This window comes from Stegostoma tigrinum, chromosome 17, assembly GCF_030684315.1.
Source record: "Stegostoma tigrinum isolate sSteTig4 chromosome 17, sSteTig4.hap1, whole genome shotgun sequence".
Classification (NCBI taxonomy): domain Eukaryota; kingdom Metazoa; phylum Chordata; class Chondrichthyes; order Orectolobiformes; family Stegostomatidae; genus Stegostoma; species Stegostoma tigrinum.
Genome location: NC_081370.1, coordinates 51,648,783 through 51,670,111, shown reverse-complemented (window position 1 = coordinate 51,670,111; position 21,329 = coordinate 51,648,783). Strand labels below are relative to the sequence as shown.

The window sequence follows — 21,329 nt, the reverse complement described above, 5'->3', positions numbered from 1 at the left end:
TTAAAATTACATCAACAGGTCCCTCAGGAAGGCTTCATTTCCCTCAGAAGTTTGCAAATTGCTTAGTCACTGAACCTTGTTGCCAAGAAGACAGAAACAAAGCTTCATGTTCTGTCAACACAATGTCTGGAAGGACATCGTTTCTGTTCTTTGTAACCTTGCAACATGAATCATTTCTGGAGAAGATATATGGATTTTCGGGATGAATTTTAACATGGCTCACCCTCACCCCCAAACAGGAGGGATGTAAAGAAACTCCGTCATAATCTGCCTTCAGCCTGCCCACTTGGAGTTTTAATGGAAGCAGCACAGTGAAGAGAAGAGAATGGGCAGCTTCGTAACTTACCTACTCAAAAAGGATAGATTAATCATTTAAGGTGACTGAAGCTACATGCCTCAATGAACAATCCTTGAAAAATTAACTTGGCCTTCTGACAACGCAATAGCTAAAGGGAAGCAAGGATTGCCAGATTCAGGAACTAAGTCCCTCCCCAATTATCCACTTGATCTATTTTTTGTGCTTCCACCCACCTTTACTGAGATCAAGCAGCTATGGGGTAGAGCAAGGTGGTGGAGAGGTAAATCTTGATGCCATGTCATAAATATAGAACTTAATCTTCATGAAGTAAGATGCTTTCACCAAGGAAATATAGAATGCAGAGGACAGATCATTGCTGTGTGCTGTAACCGTGTGGGACTGGGAAGAGGAGTCATTGCTGCAAGGCTCTCCAGCTACATCTAGATAATACATCTAGCTGGGGCGGCACAATGGTTCAGTGATTAGCACAACTGCCTCACAGTGCCAGGGACCCAGGTTCAATTCCACCCTCGGGTGACTGTGTGGAGTTTGCACATTTTCCTCGAATCTGTATGGGTTTCCTTTGGGTGCTCTGGTTTCCTCCCACAGTCCAAAGGTGTGCAGGCAAGGAGGATGGGCCATGCTAAATTGCTTGTGATGTTCGGGGATGTGTGGATTAGGTGGGTTATAGGGGAATGTGTCTGGGTGGGATGCTCTGAGGGTCGGTGTGGAATTGTTGGGGTGAAGGGCCTGTTTCTACACTAGGGCTTCTATGAATTAATAGTGCACTAAGTGAAGGAAGTTGTTCTGAGCTGAAGAAGAGTACTGTGGTGTGGTTAATCGTAAAAGAATGCAGAAACAAGGAGGGTCCACGCATTTGTGTCACAGTCAGAGAAAATGTCAATTACATAGAATTCTCATGAATATGTAGCACATAGGCAATGGCCCGGTGGTATTATCGCTAGACTATTAATCCACAAACCCTCCTGATGTTCTAGGGACCCAGGTCCGAATCCCATGGCAGACGGTGGAATTAAATTTAAAAAAAAACTGGTATTAAATATCTACTGATCACCAAGAAATTATTGCCGATTATCAGAAAAAAACCATCTGGTTCACTAATGGAAAGGAAATCTGCCACCCTCACCTGGTCTGGCCTATATGTGATTCTAGACCCACAGCAATGTCATGTGACTCTCAACTTCCCTCTGAAATGGCTCAGCAAGCCACTCAGTTGTACCAATTGCTGCAAAGACTCGAAGAAATGAAACTAGATGGATCTCCAGGCACTGACCTAAGTATCAGAAAAGACAAGGGCAGACACAGCCCAGTTGACCATGCAAAGTCCTCCTCATTAACATCTGGGGGTTAGTGCCAAAAATTGGGAGAGCTGTCTCACAGACTAGTCAAACAACAGCCTGACCTAGTCATACTCACAGAATCATACCTTACAGACAATGTCCCAGACACCACCATCACCATCCCTGGATATGTCCCACCAACAGAGGTGGTGGCACAGTGGTATACCGTCAGGACGGTGTTGCTCTAGGAGTCTTCACCATAGATGCCAGACCCCATGATGTCTTGTGGCTTCAAGTTAACCATGGACAAGGAAACCTCCTGCTGACTACCACATACTGTCCTCCATCAGCTGATGAATCAGTATTCCTCAATGTTGAACAACACTTAGAGGAAGCAGTGAGGATGGGGAGCACAAAAAATACTCTGGGCAAGGGATTTCAATGTCAGCCAAGAAGAGTGGCTTGGCAACAGCACTACTGATTGGGCTGGTCAGGTCCTAAAGGGCGTAGCTGCTAGACTGGGTCTGTGGCAGATGGTGAGGAAGGAAAAAGGGAAAAACATACTTGATCTCATCCTTACTAATCTGCCAGCTGCAGTTGCATCTGTCCACGACAGTATCGATAAGTGTGACCGTTGCACAGTCCTTGTGGAGACAAAGTCCTGCCTTCGTGTTGTGTGGCACTATCACCGTGCTAAATAGGACAGACTTCACGCATATAGCAACTCACAACTGAGCACCCATGAGGCGCTGTGGGCCATCAGCTGCAGTAGAATTCTACTCCAGCAATAATCTGTAACCTCATGGCCTGCCATATCCCCCACTCAACCATAACCATCAAGCCAGGGGATCAACTCTGGTTCAATGAAGAGTTTAGGAGGGCATGCCTGAAGATGACGTATCAACCTGGTGAAGCCACCAAACAGGACTACTTGCATGCTAAACAGCAAAAGCAGCAAATGGTAGACAGAGCTAAGCAATCCCACAACAGATCAGATCTAAGGCTCTGCAGTCCTGCAACATCCAGTCTTGAATAGTGGTGGACAATTCAACAACTCACCGGAGGAAGAGGCTCCGCAAATATCCCCATCCTCAATGTGGAAGAGCCCAGCACATCAGTGCAAAAGATAAGGCTGAAACATTTGCAACAGTCTTCAACCAGAAGTGCCGAGTGGATAATCCATCTCGGCCTCCTCCAGTGGTCCCCAGCATTACAGATACCAGTCTTCAGCCAATTTGATTCACTCCACTTGATATCAAGAAACAGTTGGAGACACTGGATACTGCAAAGGCTAGGGGCCCTAACAATATTCCAGCAACAGTACTGAAGACTTGTGCTCCAGAACTTGCTGCTCCCCTGGCCAAGCTCTTCCAGAACAGTTACAACACGTGTATCTACCCATCAATGTGGAAAATTGCCCCAACATGCCCAGCACACAAAAAAACAGGACAAATCCAACCCAGCCAATTACTGCCCCATCAGTCTACTCTCTCCTGGAAGCTATCATCAACAGTGCTATCAAGCAGCACCTGCTCAGTGACACCTAGTTTGGATTCTGCCAGGGATACTGAGCTTCTGATCTCATTACAGCCTTGGTTCAAACATGAACAAAAGAGCTGAATTCCAGAAGTGAGGTGAGAGTAACAGCCCTTGATATCAAGGCTGCACTCGACCAAGTGTGGCATCAAGTAGCCCTAGCAAAACTGGAATCAAAGGGTGTAATGGAGCCAATGCTCTGGTGTTTGGAGTCATACCTGCCACATAGGAAGATGGTTGTGGGAGGTCAATCATCTCAGTTCTAGGACATCTCTGCAGGAGTTCCTCAGGGTTGTGTCCGAGACCCAAACACCTTCAGCTGCTTCATTAATGACCTTCCCTCCATCAGAAGGTCAGAACTGGGGATGTTCACCGATGTTGCACAATGTTCAGCACCATTTGTGACCCCTCAGATACTGAAGCAGTCCATGTTCGCATGCAACAAGATCTGGACAATATCCAGGCTTAGGCTGACAAATGGCAAGTGACATTTGCGCCACACAAATGTTAGGCTATGACCATCACCAGTAAGAGAGAATATAATCACGGTCCCTTGACATTCAATGATGTTACCATCACTGAATCCCCCACTATCAACATCCTGGGGGTTACCATTGACCAGAAACTTAATTGGACTCCCCATATTAACAGAGTGGCTACAACAGCAGGCCTGAAGCTGTGGCAAATAACTCACCTCCTGACTCCTCAAAGCCTGTCGGCCATCTATAGTGCACAAGTCAGGAGTGTGATGGAATACTCCCCACTTGCCTGGATGAGTGCAGCTCCAACAACACTCAAGTAGACTGACACCCATCCAGGAAAAAGCAGCCCACTTGATAGGCACTACATCCACAAGTATTCACTCCCTCCACCACCAAAACTCAGTAGCAGCAATGTGTACTATCTGCAAGATGCACTGCAGAAATTCATCAGACATCCTCAGCAGCACCTTCCAACCCCACAACCACTTCCATCTAGAAGGACAAGGGCATCAGATATATGGGAACACCACCATCTCCAAGTTCCTCTTGCAAGTCACTTACCATCCTGACTTGGAAATATATCACCATTCCTTCACTGTCACTGGGTCAAAATCCTGCAATTCCCTCCCTAATAGCATTGTGGGTCAACCCCCAGCAGGAGGACAGCAGTGGTTCAAGAAGGCACCACCTTCAAGGGCAACTAGGAATAGGCAAGAAATGCTGACCAGCCAGTGACACCCAAATTCCACAAATGAATAGAAATTCAAGTGCAATTCAGCCCAACTAGTCTTTATGTTTCTCTCAAGCCTCCAGTACAGCTCTCAATTTCCTTCATCCTTGTACAGTCAACTAGCTTTCCCTTAAACTGCTTCTATACTATCTGGATCAACCACTCCCTGTGGTAGCCAATTCCACATTCTCAACAGTCTTTGTGGGGTGGAGGGTGCAGGGCAGATATCTTCGAAGTTCCCTGTCAGATTTCTTGGTGACCACTTCAGGATTCATGGCTTCTCATGGTCTCCATCTGCCATCCCAAGCATAAATGCTCCACGTCTATTCAATTGAAACATTTAATAAGTTTTAAAGATATCTTCAGGCCACCATGCAGCTTTAGCTTTTATAAGAGAGAGACAGTCAGCTTTTATGTTCCTTCCTAATAGCTATGAACATGCATTTTTGGTATCATCCATGTAAATGAGTTTTGCACCATTTCCAGTATGTCCAACTCCAGTTTATAATTCGGTGACCGGAACTATACACTTTTCAATTATATCCCCTGAATAAATAAATCTGAGTGCTTTCTTGTAGATTTTAAATTACCTTTATGAACCTAAATTTCAACTGGTCTGCATACTTGTATTTGCAACGTCACCTTCAAGGACCAATGGAATCTAGGTTTAACAGGTCGTTTGGCAGATGGCACCTTTGGCACGCCAAGATCCCTTACCATTATTTGAAGAAGATTAATCCCAGGTATTCTAACCGTTATCTCTCACTAAATTACCATTACAAAAACTGATTATGAGGTCATTATAACATTACCATTTGTAGGTGCTCGCTCCTGGTTCTTAAGTTCTTAATTTCCCTTGACTGAGTTGGATAGGGTAAACAAGTTAACTCATTTTTGATATTGCTACCATGAGTCTGATAAGATGCAATTTGTTTGGGAACTCAAAGTTTTGCTGAATAGATTACTAACATTGCAGTTGTAAAGGTTTTCATGTCCAAATTTGTCTGTGCTTGTACAGCCCATATTCTATTTCTCTCTCTATTTCTATACTCTCTCATAACTAATAATGCAGAGTCAGAAAATGAATAGTTACTTAGGCTACATTGGAATGTGCTTTCTTAAAAAATTATAATTAACTAGGTTGGGTTTGCCATCAGCTTTGTGTTAATTTTTCTAAGTGACTCGGAAATTGGATTTGCTTTTAAGTTCATTTAGGGAAATTCCTGAACAGAATCTTGAAAATGGAATTAATCTTGATATTGATTTAAAATTTATACTTCTGCCAAAATAAAATTCACGCGTTGGGGACTGGCATCCAAGATGTTTAGAGTCACTAAGAACTGCTGATGCTGATGTCAGAGATAACACAGTGTGGAGCTGGAGGCACACAGCAGGCCAGGCAGTATCAGAGGAGCAGGAAAGTTGATGTTTCTTCAGTAGAAGGGACCCAACCTGAAATGTCAACTTTCCTGCTCCTCTGATGTTTAGAGATTGTCACCTTTTTCATTGCTCAAGCTACGTCCTCGGGATGCCATAAATCAGAAATTGAACTGGACCAGCCATAATAAATTATGTGCAAGAATAGGTCAGAGGCTGGGAAACTTGTGTATGTAACTAATCTCCTGAGTACACAAAAAGTGCATGTCAGAATTGTAATGAAAAATTGCCCACTTGACTGAAGGGTTGCAGCTCCATCAACACGACCCAGGACAAGGCAACTCGCATGATTGGCTGTCCATTCACCACCTTCAACATTCATTCTCTCTACCACTGATGCTAGTGGGAGCACTTTGTGCACCAATGAACTCATGTGGAGCAACTCATGCAGACTCTTTCAACAGCACTGGCCTAGCCCATAACCTCTACAATTCAGAAAGATAATGAGTGCAGACACGTGGGATCATGACCAATGTTCCATCTAATTACTTTTTCCTGCTGTATGGATCTCTAAAGTTTGTGCAACGTGTCCATACACCTATAGGTGTGTGAGGACCTCCAAGCAGCAGCTGCATAGCTTAGAGGGACCAATGAACAAGTTACCCTCCAAGCTTGATGCTTGGTCAGTCAAGTAGTCCACCTGGTATAACCGTTGAAGGAGAGTTTCTGGAATATGCTGAGTGCTGCACATACCTTGGCAGCCACCTCTCTCAAAAAGTCACCATTGTTGAGGAGAAGCAACAGCAGATCAGCTCAGTCATCAACAAACTGCAACAGTGTGTGTTAAACAACAGAAACCTCCACAAGTCAATAAAAATTCTAGTGTCCAGAGCAGTTGTAATTCCTTGTATCATAATGAGACCTAGTCTGTAAATCAATGACACACAAGAACACTAGAGAAATTCCACCAGCATATGCTTCCACTGGATTCTCCCACTAGCAATTGCTAGAGTCCTTCTTGAAGATCTGCAACATTGTGCAAAACCATGTTGAACTGAATACTGAAAATCTCTCCCTTATGGCAGACGGTACAACGAACTTATCAAGGGCAACTAGGGACAGGCAATAAATGTTGGCCCAGTTAGCAATACTCACACCCCATGAATGAAAAACAAAACTGCATCCAAAAATCTCAAAATTGTCTTCCCAATATGTCCTGGTTTCTCAACTGGCCAGGGTTCAAGGGTGTAACCATGAAAAAGCTACGAAGATAAAGCACAGCAACCTTGACATTAATGAGTGGGAGAAACTAGCTTCTAATACAGCCTAGGTCACTGAAATTATTTTTAAAAGCAGGTAGATAGATTTTGAAAAAGAGAACTAGAGGTTTATGAGAAACATGGAATGAAAGAGAGTACATGAGGCCTTCAGCAGATCAGACATGATCTTACAGAATAGCAGGACAGGCTTGATTAGCTGAATGGTCTACTTCTCCTATTTCTTGTATTCTAATCATTCAAAATGGTAACAACTTATCCATCAAGTTGGATAACAGTCCAAATGCTTTAGTAATGAAACAGAACAAAAGTAAATCCCGCATTTGGATCCTATTACTTCATGTTCCATACATAAAGATTTGTAGGTCAAGAAATGTCCAGTTTAATCACAAGAACTCATGGCAGCCCTGAGAGGACAGTATGCTCAAATCGTGACTATGAATAAAACAAGACAGAGAGAATCCCTCAATTCCATTTCTTCTTGGTCCTGTTGTTTTTATTTCTACTCCACCCTTCTGTTTGTGTCCCAGCAGTAATAATTGCTTTAGATATTTGCCAATTACCACTTTCAATAACACACTGACTCCTTTATGTCTCTGTTAATTTGCAAACAGCAATTGGCTTCTGAAGCATATTATATATTTCCTTTCTGTAATCAATTCCACCATCTACTTCCCACCCTATCTACCCTGCTGCAGTAGACAAAATAAACAGAATTCTTTTTCTTTATATATGATCATATGCTTTAAAATTTGTAGAATGTTGGCAGTTTACTGTGCACAGAAGGAAATATAAACTTTCTGAGCAGATTAACTGCATTTGAAATTGCTCATCCAAATTAACTCTGAGTAAATCAATGGAAATGAAGCAGAATTACATCATTTCACAGGTCGTAGTGCTGGCTAACACTAAGTAATTCAGCAAGTTCTGGCAACATCCGAGAAGTCACGCCAGACTTGAAAAGTTAGCTGCCTTTCTCTCTGACATTGATGCTATCAGACTTGCTGAGTTTCTCCAGCATCTACAGTATTTTGGCTTTATACGTTCTGTAACTAGACATGTTTAAATTTTGAGGAAACTTTTTATCTGTGCCAGGGACAATCTGTACTCGGATTGCAGCAGGTGGCACAAGACTACCATTATATCCTTGGTGACATTCAGTTTGTAAAGGCAGTTCTCTGCCATTCCAACACAGGTGTGTGGCCTGTGAACATAGCTTCAATGTTGCGATAGGTTTATGGTATTGGCAATATTAATGAATTTACACAGGTAGAGCAAATGAAGAGGAAGGCAAATGAAATAGCAGTATTTCTTGCACATGGGTATGGAACTCAAAAGTAGGATTCCCCCAAAGCCTTCTCCCTCACCCACATCCCAGGCCCCAAGAAGACTTTCCACATCAAGCAGAGGATCACTTGCACATCTGCTAATGCGGTATATTAGATCCGCTGTACCCGTTGTGGCCTTCTCTACATCAGGGAAACCAAGCGGAGGCTTGGGGACTGCTTTGCAGAACATCTACGCTCAGTTCACAATAAACAGTTGCACCTCCCAGTCGTGAACAATTTCAACTCCCTCTCTCATTCCTCATACGACATGTCCATCCTGGGCCTTCTGCAGTGCCACAACGATGCCACCCGAAGGTTGCAGGAACAGCAACTCATATTCCACTTGGGAACCCTGCAGCCCAGTGGTATCAGTGTAGATTTCACAAGCTTCAACATCTCCCCTCCCCCCACTGCATCCCAAAACCAGCCAAACTCGTTTCCATCTCCTTAACCTGTTCTTCCTCTCACCTATCCCCTCCTCCCACCTCAAGCCTCAGGCCCATTTCCTACCTACTAACCTCACCCTGCCCCCTTGACCTGTCCATCCTCCCTGGACTGACCTATCTCCTCCCTATCTCCCCACCTACACTCACCTTTACCGGCTCCATCCCTGGATCTTTAACTTGTCTGTCTCCTCTCCACCTATCTTCTCCTCTATCCATCTTCTATCCACCTCCCCCTCTCTCCCTATTTATTCCAGAACCCTCTCCCCATCCCCCTCTCTGATGAAGGGTCTAGGCCTGAAACGTCAGCTTTTGTGCTCCTGAGATGCTGCTTGGCCCGCTGTGTTCATCCAGCCTCACATTTTATTATCTGGGATTCTCCAGGATCTGCAGTTCCCAATATCTCTGTTTTACTGCAGTTGCACAGGGCCTGTGTGAGACTGCATCTAAAGCAGTGTGTAGAGTTTCTACCTCTATTTTATAAAAGATGGAATTGCATTAGAAGCAGTTCAAAGAAGGTTCACCCAACTCAATCTTGGGATAAAGAACTCACATTATGAAGAATGTTTGAAAAAGCTGTCCCAATACTCACTGGTGTATGAAGGGCGATTGCATTGACATTTCTAAGAGGGAATTGATAGGATCCATACTGGGAGGATATTTCTTCTTGTGAAGGAGACTAGAGCCAATGGATACAATTTAAAGAATTAGGTGTCCTTCTTGTAACTGAGATACAGAAGGTTGTTAGTCTGTAAAATTCTCTTCCCCTGAAAGCAGTGAACGTTAGGTCAATAAATTTATTCAAGGCAGAATTAGATACATTTTGGTAGACAGAGGAGTCAGAGACTTTGATGGGGGTCAGACAGGATAATGAACTTGAGACCACAAGCAGAATCAGCTACTGATTGGAACAGCAGCCATGAGGACCTGACTGGCCTACTCCTTATACTATGTTCTATGTTCCTATATAAAGACACGTCATGTAAGCAGACAGTACATTTCCAGTCTTTCATCCTGCCCTCCAAAAACATCAAGCAGATAAGAACAAAATTTTCCATTGCGATCAAAAATGTGTTTTAGTTTAAGGAGCCACTACTTGAACCTGAGATTTATGTATAATTTTATACTGTCTTTGCTTCTAAATCATCCATTTTCTCCTGATTTGCATTCTTCCTCCTTACCTCTTATCATATATGTCTTTCTCCAAGTACTAATAATAAAGTCAATTTTAATTGGGTGGCATGCTGGCTTTTCATGAATATTAGGCAGCAAAAAAAAATTGTTTCATTACAACATTCTATTCATTGACAACAACTAGCTCCGCACCTACACATGCACATGCACATTCATTGGTAACCACAGCTCTTTTTTCTTTGTATCTGAACTTATCATAATTTTCTAAATTGATTTGAAAATGATCTAAAATTGTCATTTTCTTTATAGAACAAGCCCAGATTCTTCAACCTACTGTCATCTTAGATTCCTGAGACCATACAAAGTAAGTATTAGAAGTAAAATCAACGTCAGCCAAGCGCATGTCCAATCTAACTTGTTTAAACAATATTGTCAAGTTAGTTCTTTAAACCCAAATTTAATACAGTAGTAAAGTAAGGCCAGCTAGTGAGCATTTTGAAACAACATTAGGATAGATTTTCACCTTCACTTGAAGATCAGTTGGATGGGAGGGATGGACTACTACATGCCCCTTATGGAACCCCTTGATTTTACTGCAGATATTTTCTATGAAGACAATCATTTGGTTATCTTAGCATTGTAAGATGTTCCCCAACAGATTGTCCTTTCTCCATAGTACTCAGATAAAAGTTATGGCTGAGATGAAAAGATGAAAATACACCCCATTTCTTTACAAAACAAAGTAACATTGCCAAGGAAGTCAAATAGTAATGATGAATAAAGAAATTATTTATTAATGTAACCTGTACACTGTATATGTAACTGAACACTGTTTCTTCAAATAATCACAATTCTGTGCTGAAAATGATTCAAAAAGGAGCCTGGGAGAGAAACAGAAGAGAGTAGTACAAAACAGCATGCACAACTTATTAGGTTTCCATGCTTTAACAGGCAATTATCCTGTTATTAAAAAAACAATGAAAACAAGTTTTAAAAACACCATGAGCTTTATTTGTTTTGTTATGGAAGCATGTGCATTTTGCAAACTAAAAAAGGTTGAACTAAAATGTATTCAAAATATTTTATGTGCTGTTGCATTAAAATAATCTGAAACGTCTAACATTTTGTTGTTATTAAGTGTGGTCAATGGTCTTTAGGTTACTGTGGATCATAATTGAAACAGAAAAGGTGTACGTGCAAGAATCAACATTTATCTTGCTGTATATAGATAACATTCAAAAGTAGTTTGCACTTCATTGTGTGTACTTGTGTGAAATTTGACAGCAGAATTAATCTTAGGAGTGTTCAATACAAAGATGTTGGAAAAAATTAAAATGTTCTACTCAACAGCACTGTACCAAGTCAGCATTCTCCTTTGTTAATATTTCTTTAGATCTGTTAAATAAGTGCACATTTTAAGAAATACATTGCCTCAGAAAACAGTGGCCTTTCCCGATTTGCAAAATGCCACAATGCATTATGCCAGCCCATGTCAAATGGAAAAAAGTTACTAGGATTGTGGCCTGCCGTGACACACTCATGCTGACATGTACCTGAGGTGACGGTTGAAGTAGAAGTCAGAAAATGAAAGGTGAAAGACTATCAGATGGACCAGAAAGCTGTAGTGGAGGAAAAAGATTCCCAAAACAACACATCAGTGATTCTGAATCTTCTACTTAGTATTGTTAAATAATTTAATGCTTTCTATTACACAGAATTTTATTTTAGATAACTATGTATTTATGTATATGTATTATATTCATAAGTCTGGACAATTCTTTCATACAAACAATTCAGTACTGTAGGATGAATAAACCTGTCCTAAACCATTACCTCAGCAGAATCCCCAACACAGAAAATCTGAACTTATTGAGGATTTCCATGCAACAGTGGGCATAAGCCACAAGGCATGGCTTTCTTGTCTTGAACATAATGGCCATGAAAGGTAATGGAGAATGAGAGCGATTACTTAATCTTTGTTGCTACCATGAGCTCTGTGTGACTAACACTTTCTTTCAGAACAAACATTATAACAGGGTATCTCAGACACATCCAAGATCAGAGCATTGGCACCACCTGGACTGGGTCATCATTCTCTGATCAGCATCCTCAACATACACTGCTAGCCCAATGCCAACCATGATATGGATTACTCCATGGTATGTGCCAGCATCAGGATATAGTCCTTGAAGGTCTTTCATTCAAAGCAGAAATACTGTCCTCATCAGCTACACTAACATTTCCTCAAGTTTATTGAGCAGGCACTTTCTGTCATTCCCACACAGTTTGGAAGCAAAGCAGAACATACTCTAAGACACCATATACAACATAAGTAAACAAAAACACTGACAGGTTTGAGGTTTACATTCTAATGATGGAAACTCTGAAGGCAAGCAGTCTGCTTATTACAAGAGATCTGTTAGTGAAAACTCTGGAAGTATTAAGTGCAACTGAAGGTAAAGTTCAATAGAATGGTAGGTGGACCAACGGCTTCAGGTTATAACTCTTTCAGAATAGCCATATGTCCTTCAATTCAAGGAATAATGGGTGCATATATGAAGGGATCAAAAAAAGGCAACAAGTCAATCAGCAAAGAAAACAGTTTTAATGAAAATAATGGTAGGGGAGGTCATCACCAACTGCAATGATCAGTTGAGAGAGATGTGCGAGTTCCACTCTAATGAAAACACTGTCACCAGTAAATTCTAGATATCATACAAAACCTTCCTGTTATGGTAGAGCTGGGAATTGAACCCAAATTGAAGGAGCTTAGTAAAGCATTGATTTACTTTCCTTGACTTGCTGAAGGTTGTTGATAGCTCCATATAACTGGGCCCTACAATCACCAAACTGTCACTGAATGCTAAAATCAACACACACATCATTAAAGCTGCAACTGTCATAGCTTAGTTTGTGCAACAACAGAAACCTGGCTGAGAACACCAAATTGTGACCCTGCCAAGCCTGCCTCCTCAGTGTAGGAAAGGCCTGCTTAATATTTATTGGGCAGGAGAAGACCGAAGAGGTTCAAACCTCACTGTTTCAATCTATCCTTAGCAGGACAAGGTCATCAATTCAAAGTTATTGGAATGTATCAATTCAATCAGTACACACTCTGTGCTGCCTCAGTCACATTCGTTTGACGGAAGCCACCTACACATCCAGACGCCTTCAGTACTCTGTGCTGGGCAGTTGATCACCCTCTCTTGGGCATGCATACCTCTGCTATAAGGACACTTCCAAGTGGGATATGAAGATGGTGCACATTGACACTGATAAGTCAGAGATGGTCACTATTGGTTGTGATCTCTGGAGGATGACTGTTTGGAATGGTGTCGAAAGAGGCCAGGAAAAATGAAAAGCTCAGCTGGCTGAGAAGAGGGCCCAAAGAAAGCAGAAGCCAGTGGCTTGTTCATCTTCTCAGCTCTCTGTCTTCCTCTGCAGCAAATAGAGCAGACTGGGGACCCTGACTCACACCAGGCAATGCTGAACACAGAGCTGACCACCTCATCGGATTGAAGGCTGCAAGTGGTACCCTTATCCATCATAACCACTCTTCTTACATTCTGGCTTCTTATTTAAACCTAGAGTATCTAAAAAAAACTCATGACATCCCTCATTCACAGTTTTCTGGGGAAGAAAATGCAGTGTGCTTGGATCAATGTCACAGGAAAGATGCTGTACAACAAGCCCCTTCTCCTTCGCAATGTCCAGGACACGTGCCACAAAATTAAGCAGAGAGGTATTTTGCTTTGCAAGCCATTAAATTTGGAAGAGAGGGACTATAGAGATAGGGAGACTGCAGCACACATTAATCAGATATCTGAATTAAGCATCTAAAGATTAATATGCAGCCACTGATTACAGCTAAGTATAATACTGTGCCCATGAATCAATGGCGAAAAGGATACCAAAGTGACTGATGGCATGTCCTAACACTTGAAAATAAAAAATAAAACAATTTTAGTATTTGTCACAATTACTTCTGTAATCAAAGGTTGAGGAGATGATTTCCTGACCGTGGCCTCCAAGAGGTACCCGTTTCTAAGGCACAACAGCAAGAACTGGGACCGAGCTCTATTATGCCAGATGTTTACCACCATAATGACATCCTGGGGCAAGTATTTGAAAGAATGGGTTGCAATTCACTGTACCAATAAAAATGATTCGGCGAGGTCACAAGATAAGTTTCTTCTTTCTAAGGCAGAATTTCAGAAATGGGGGTTTCTGTTTCTGCCATCTGAAGCAGTAACCAAGGCTGATGGTCGGAAATGGAGCTGTAGTGGTACATGCAGCTGCCCCAAGTTCCACCATCCCTTTTGCAAGTGATAGGTCAAGTATTTCACTCCTGTAATATGTCAGGGGAAGTCGCATGTCTATTTTTGGCCTACACCCTTTCTTTGACAATGTTTGCTTCCTTGTTGTCAATTAACTTTTGTACATTTCCTTTTCTCCACTTTCTGCCTATGTCCTGTTTCTTTGGGTTTGTTCTCATCTAATCACAACACAAAGAGTCAATTTTAACAAGAGGTTATGCTAATTTATTGCCAACAGAGTTGCCAACACTTTTTGTTACTTATCTTAATGTTTAGCTTCTCATTTGTTAGACTCTTTGGAACAAGAATGTTATCTGTGCTTACAGACTCTCTCTGTAAGGAGCCTTCTACCACAAACAATGAGCAATGCGATCACAGATGCTCAGTCTGTGAGACCCAGAGGCCCGGTGGACAAAATCATTAATATATCAGATTGAAGTATTCCAAACCTGTGCAAGAAACTCACGCACATCAACTGTTAGGAATTTAAGATATTTTGGAAGTATGTCAAATGCCATTTTCCATTTCAACTTTGTTCCTATCATATAAATGATACAAGTCCTGGTCATTAAATAAACAGGCAGGGGAGGTGATGGTCTAGTAGTATTATTTATCCAGAAACTCTATTCATGCCACCATGGCAGATAGTGGAATTTGAATTCATTAATAATCTGAAATTAAAAATCTACTGTTGACCATGATCATTGTTGGAAAAATCCACCTGATTCCCTGATATCCTTCAGGGAAGGGAGTCTGCCAGCCTCACCTGGTCTCGCCTACATGTGACTCCAGACCCAGTGGTAGACTCTCAGCTGCCCTCTGAAATGGCCCAGCAAGCCACTCAGTTCAAAGGCCACTAAGGACAAGTAATAAATGCCGCCCAGCCACCAAAGCCCATGTGAATTTAAAAAAATGAAAATTCCTGCTAAGAGTATAAAATGGCCAGATCAGTCTGCACTCAGGTAGGGTGTGGAGGACAGGGGATGGGTAGTGAAGGGTGACTAGATGATCATGGAAGGGGGAAATAGATAGAAAGGAAAAGTATGGATGGGAATGTAAAGGGCTTGGAAACAAATGGGAGAGGCAAGGTAGAGAAGGTTAAGTATTGCTTTCTGTTGGGTGAGATAGCTGACAATTTAGGGAACAGAAACAGCAGAGTATGGGAGCAGAGAATGAGTGTCAGACTTAACTGAGGTTAGGAAGATAGGACGCAGCATGAATAGGAAAGGGAAGAGCCAGCGAGGGGTGGGTGGGGAGATGAAAAGGCGACCGTGCTGATCTGAGATTACTTAAGCAGCTGTGAGTTTCAGCAACAATGGCAGAGTAAAAGACCTTCAGCTTCAACTGGGTTGGGAACAGGCATGGAGTAAAGCTGAATTCATGGGGAAATGTTCCAGCATGATCTGTGAAGGCAGAAGGAAAGAAGGCATCTCTGAAGCAGTCTTGAGCAGGGCTAGGAGCTTGTGGTTGGATCTGCAAAGACTAATTTATCAGCTTGGATCTCTGAAACACATTGTCAAATATCAGGTTGTTTTTACTTTCTCTTTTAGATGTAAAAACAATGAATTACAACATATTAGCAAGCTTACAATTCAGAGTTTTCAACTATTAAAGTTTAAAAAACATTTACCAGGGACGCTTATTCTTGACCCAGCTGGGAATTAGCCACTAACATTGTGCCATCAGTATTTGCAATATCACTCCCAGCATTTTATACACTGGTTTCTTTAGAATTCAGGAGAAGGTTGAATATACTTATTTCTTAAGTTTAAAACCAGTCTAACTACTTGTTTCGGTGTTATCGGCTTTTAAGAGGGAAGGAGGTGATTGTCAGGTTTTTGGAGGCTGTATTAGCTGTTTGGAAACTGTTGCTAAGAGGTTGCTAAGTTTTACTTAAGTTGGTATGTATGAAAGCATCACAGCAACACCAATCTGCATTGCAAATCAGGGGTAGTTATAGAATCCCAAAGGGAAATGTGTATTTTAAAGGGAACAAAAGTTGCTGTGTTACAGCTTAAAATACAATTATATTTGGTATGATGGAATGTAATGCACTTGTAACTGTAACTTTATGATGAATACAATGCAACAGTTTCTCCCATCTTATATTTGTATCAAATTTAATTGTTACATGTGGACAGGAATTTTTGGATGGTGGGATTTCCTGCCTTACAATTACCATCCAAAGAAGCAGCAAGGAATACATCTCCACCAATCAGGACAGCCCAGCAGCTAATAAACACTCCAAGGAACAGTAACTGACTAGAGGTGGGACTTCCTTCCCCCTCTCAACCTGCAGTCCCAGCAATCACCAACGTGGGGAGCACAAGCAGGACGCAGGCTCTAACTTTCAGATCCAGAACTCGGTAAATGCAGTGGCGTCAGAGCAGGTAGGGAGGTGAGGCATGAGAGGCTGTGGAATGAGGAGTCTTGATGGAGAAGTGGGGCCAGAGGGAGTACCCATGGGTGGCAGACCTTGAACAAGATACCTGATGTAGAAAGGGGCTTTTGAGGGACAATCTGTCATGACTTCTAGCTGCCTCAAATTACTTCAAGACTCAACTTTGGCCACTTAAGGGTTACAATTAGAGCAGCCAAGCTATTCCAGCCCCCTACCTGACAAACCTCAAGTTTTGAACATTTTGTTGCAGCAAGGTCAGTACAGGACATTGGAGGTTAGACCATTTTTGGAAAACTGCATGCAATTCTGCTGCAGGAACAATGTTGTGAAACTTGAAAAGGTTCAGAAAAGATTTAAAAGGGTGTTGCCAGCATTGAAGTGTTTTAACAAGGAGAGGCTGAATAGACTGGGGCTATTTTCTCTGGAGTGTTGAAGGCTGTGGGGTGACCTTATAGAGGTTTATAAAACAATGAGGGGCATCATGAGTGAATAGGTCTTTGTCCCAGGGTGGGGGAGTCTAAAATGAGAGGGCATAGTTTTAAGGTGAGAGAGGAAAGGATTTAAAAGGAGCCTAAGGGACAGCTTTTTCATTCTGAGAGTGATGTGTGTGTGGAATGAGCTGCAGACAAAGTGGTGGAGGCTGATGTAATTACAACATTTAAAGGGCATCTGGATGGGTATATGAATAGGAAAAGTTTACAGGTATATGGGACAAATGCTGGCAAATGGGACTAGACTTATTTAGGATATCTGGTCAACATGGTCAAATTGGACCAAATGGTCAGTTTCTGTGCCGTACATCTCTATGATTCTATAGATTTTTTTTCTATGAGAAATGTTAGGCAGATACACCTCTTAAAATGTTCTACCATCACATGGTCTTTATGGCTGTCTATTTGCTCTCAAATCATTCCAAGTATATTGGATGGCTCATCCTGTCTTTTTTTTAACCCTGTCCAAGGATGTCTCAGGGCTCTTCCCTCCCTCATTCACTGTTCCAGTTTCAAATCAACATCAATGTTCACTCATTATTTATCCACTTATCCCGCAAATCTATTCAATACTCTTCAATGTCCTTCAGGTCAAATAATCTAAATTTTGTTTGCAATTACAATCTATATTCTTTAACAGCACAATGAAATCTTGGTCTTACAAATCTTCAAAGAAAATTGCTGTCAACAAGCTACCATTACCCTTAGTTTGCAGACTCCCACCACCTCCTCTCCAGCATGGATGTGCAATCTCTTTACACATCCACTCCCCAATAGGATGATTTCAGGGCTCTCTGCTTCTTTGTGGCAAAAAGGCCTGAATTATCCCCAAACATCAACATCCTCCACTGCCTGATCGAGCTTGTCCTCACTCTGAACAACCTCCCTATGAACTCCTTCCACACTCTTCAGATCAAAGGTTGGTGACAGGTACCTACATGGGCCCAGTTATGCCTGACTCTTTGTGGGGTATGTGGAACATTCCCTGTTCCAATCCCCCTCTGGCCCCCACCCACAACTCTTTTTCAGGTGCATCGATAATATCGTTGTGCTGCTTCCCTCTCTCACTGGAATTGGGAAAGTTAAATCAATTTTGCTTCCAATTTTCACCTGGTCTCAGCTTCAACTTGTCCATTTGACTCCTCCCTTCCATTCCTTTATATCTGTTTCCATTTCTGGGGATAGGCTGACCACCAACATCCACTACAAACCATCTGATTCCTACAGTTACCTGACAATACATCTTCGCTCCTTGCTTCCTGTGAAAACTGCATTCCATTCTCTCTGTTTCTCTGTCTCTGTCACATCTATTCCAATGATGCCAACTTCCACAAGGGTGCTCCAAAATGTCCGCCTTCTTCCTCAACTGAGGATTCCCCACCACCACGGTTGACAGGCGTGCAGGTGTGTCCGACCTATCTTGCACTCCAGCCCTCGCCCCTTGTCTTCCCTTCCACAACTGCAAAAGGTTCCCCTTGGTATTCACTCACCATCCCACCAGCATCCACATCCGGAGGATCATGAACCATTATTTCTGCCACTTCCCGAGGGATGCCATCACCAGACACATATTCCCCACCCTTGTCAACCGTCCACAGGGACCCTTTCCTCCATGACATCTTGGGCCACTCCTCCACTCCAAACACCTCCCCACAGCCTCATGGCACCTTTCCATGCAATTACAGATAGTGCAACACCTGCCCAAGTACTACCTCCTCACTATCCAAGGCCCCAGAATCAACTTACCTGCACTTCACTCAATCTAGTCAACTGTGGTTCACTGGTCACAACGTGGTCTCCTCTACACTGGGGAGATGAAGTGTAGACTGGGCGATTGCTTCATATAACACCCACATTCTACCCGCAAAAATGACATCGAGCCTCCAGTTGCCTACCACATCAACACACCAACCTATTCTCTGGCCAACATCTGTGTCTTAGACTTGCTGCAGTGCTGCAGTAAAACTCAGTGCAAACTGGAAGGACAACACCTCATTTTCCGCGTGAGAACTCTGCAGCCTTCTTGACTCAATATCGAGTTCAACAATTTTCAACGCACCAGGCAATCTCATCACGTGGGCTGCTGCCACTAACAACCCATAATTAGCTACTAACAATCTCCACGAGCAGCTGTTCATTCTGCCACACTGACTATTATCTATTCCTTTGTCTCTCCAACTGAGCACCATCTCCACCTATCCTTTACCTCTCCTCCCACTGTCATTGCCATCTTCAGCATATATAATAACTTTTTCCTTACTACAATCCGTTCCAAGGAAGCATCATTGGACCCAAAACATTAACTCTGCTTCCTCTCCACAGATGCTGCCGGGCCTGCCGAGATTGAGTAATTTCTGTTTTTTGTTTTGGATTTCCGGAATCTGCAGTTCTTTGTTTTTAATGGTTATCATCTACCTTTTAACTTTGATCATTCCAACTATTATGACCTTCAGTTTTAACTTCTTGCTTCCCTAGTGCCTCAATCAATCTGAAAGTTCTTCCATTACAAGCCAATAACAGGCAGAAAGAATAGGAAAGACTCTGGTTGGACATCAAACGGAAAGAGATTGGATCCTCGCCCATCACTGTCCATGGGTCCAGCTACAATGTTCCTGTCAAAATGTCTGTCACCACAGCAGCTTGGGCTTACGGAGGCAAAACTCTAACACTTTTCATCAACACCTCCTCATTTACTTTCCTTCGTTTCCCTTTAAAACACTGGCTATTGACTTTGCACTTTTTTTTTGAAATGAGGATTTTGAAAATTGGAAATCCTAACAGCACTTTACTTCTTCCTTTTTTGATATGACTGAATGGCATTTTTCAACCAACAAATCACCTTCGAATCTACTATCCTCTACCAATAAAGTATCTATCTTTTCAATTAATTAATTTGTGCAAAACCTGTTAAGGGTAATGCAATAACACCAAAAGTGAAGGGGAGAGGGAATGGATTCAATCAAACTGGAGTTAGAAGGGGAGGTAAAGCATTGACTCTACAAAGCATTAGTGACGTTACCTCTTTTTTATATCGGAGCTGATTATATATCGCTGGTTTCTGAATAGTTTCAATTTTCACTTCCTGTGTAGATGTACGGTATGACGGGTTGCTGTAGGTTAAGTTGCTCACAACTGGATCATTAAACTTTGATTTTTTATGCCTGAGAAACAGAAAGTGAAAGTTATTTGTTTGCAGAAAGAGATTTTATTCAGAAATTTGAAATTATCTAGCTGCAGCAATCTGATATTAAACTTGGATAAGAAAAGGGTTTTCACAGTGGTTTGGATATTTTACATAGCCACTTCGTACGTGCACTACAGATGCAACCCAAAATGCAACATTCTGCTCATGGCTTCCAAGAAGAAAGCAGAAGAGAGAGTTTCTATTTTGCTGGAAGAACAGACTGGAACATTTTGTATCCCAGCTAGCGATCGTCAGGTTATTTTAATGAACTGAAGATCATTGAAGCATATGCACAATTTCACTGTGCTCTGCGGGCAGACTGCAGCACTTCCTGGCTTCAGAAAAAAACCCAACATATTTCAGGAGCTGTCTGCCACAAATCTCAGGTGCATGCGCTCCTTCATTTTTAAACCTAACAATTTACAACATGGTCATACAACTGGCATGAGTTCTTCACTAACATTTCTGTTCCAAAGACATCACAGATTTAAAGCACATACTGGGACGGGAGCACTACAGTTTTACTGAGGGAATGGATATTAATTTGCTTTTAATTCAAAATTTAAACAGAAGATGCATTTTGGAAGGTCGAATTTGAAAGCTGAGTACAGGATTAAGGATAGGATTCTTGGCAGCGTGGAGGAACAGAGGGATCTTGGTGTGCAGATACATAGATCCCTTAAAATGGCCACCCAAGTGGACAGGGTTGTTAAGAAAGCATATGGTGTTTTGGCTTTCATTAACAGGGGGATTGAGTTTAAGAGTCGTGAGATCTTGTTGCAGCTCTATAAAACTTTGGTTAGACCGCACTTGGAATACTGCGTCCAGTTCTGGGCGCCCTATTATAGGAAAGATGTGGATGCTTTGGAGAGGGTTCAGAGGAGGTTTACCAGGATGCTGCCTGGACTGGAGGGCTTATCTTATGAAGAGAGGTTGACTGAGCTCGGTCTCTTTTCATTGGAGAAAAGGAGGAGGAGAGGGGACCTAATTGAGGTATACAAGATAATGAGAGGCATAGATAGAGTCGATAG

General features: G+C 42.1%; 1 protein-coding gene across 5 annotated transcripts in view; it reads right to left on the bottom strand.

Annotated features, from left to right (window-relative positions):
* lrp4 (low density lipoprotein receptor-related protein 4) overlaps positions 1–21,329 on the bottom strand; it is a 377,362-nt gene that overhangs the window by 3,177 nt on the left and 352,856 nt on the right. For 4 of the 5 annotated variants that reach the window (XM_048545552.2, XM_048545551.2, XM_048545550.2 and 1 more), the window contains one exon: positions 20,134–20,275. In XM_048545552.2, coding sequence (XP_048401509.1) covers positions 20,134–20,275 — 142 coding nt within the window. Of the gene's footprint in view, positions 1–11,459; positions 11,526–20,133; positions 20,276–21,329 lie in introns of all 5 variants that reach the window. The other variant, XM_048545554.2, reaches the window with a different exon arrangement.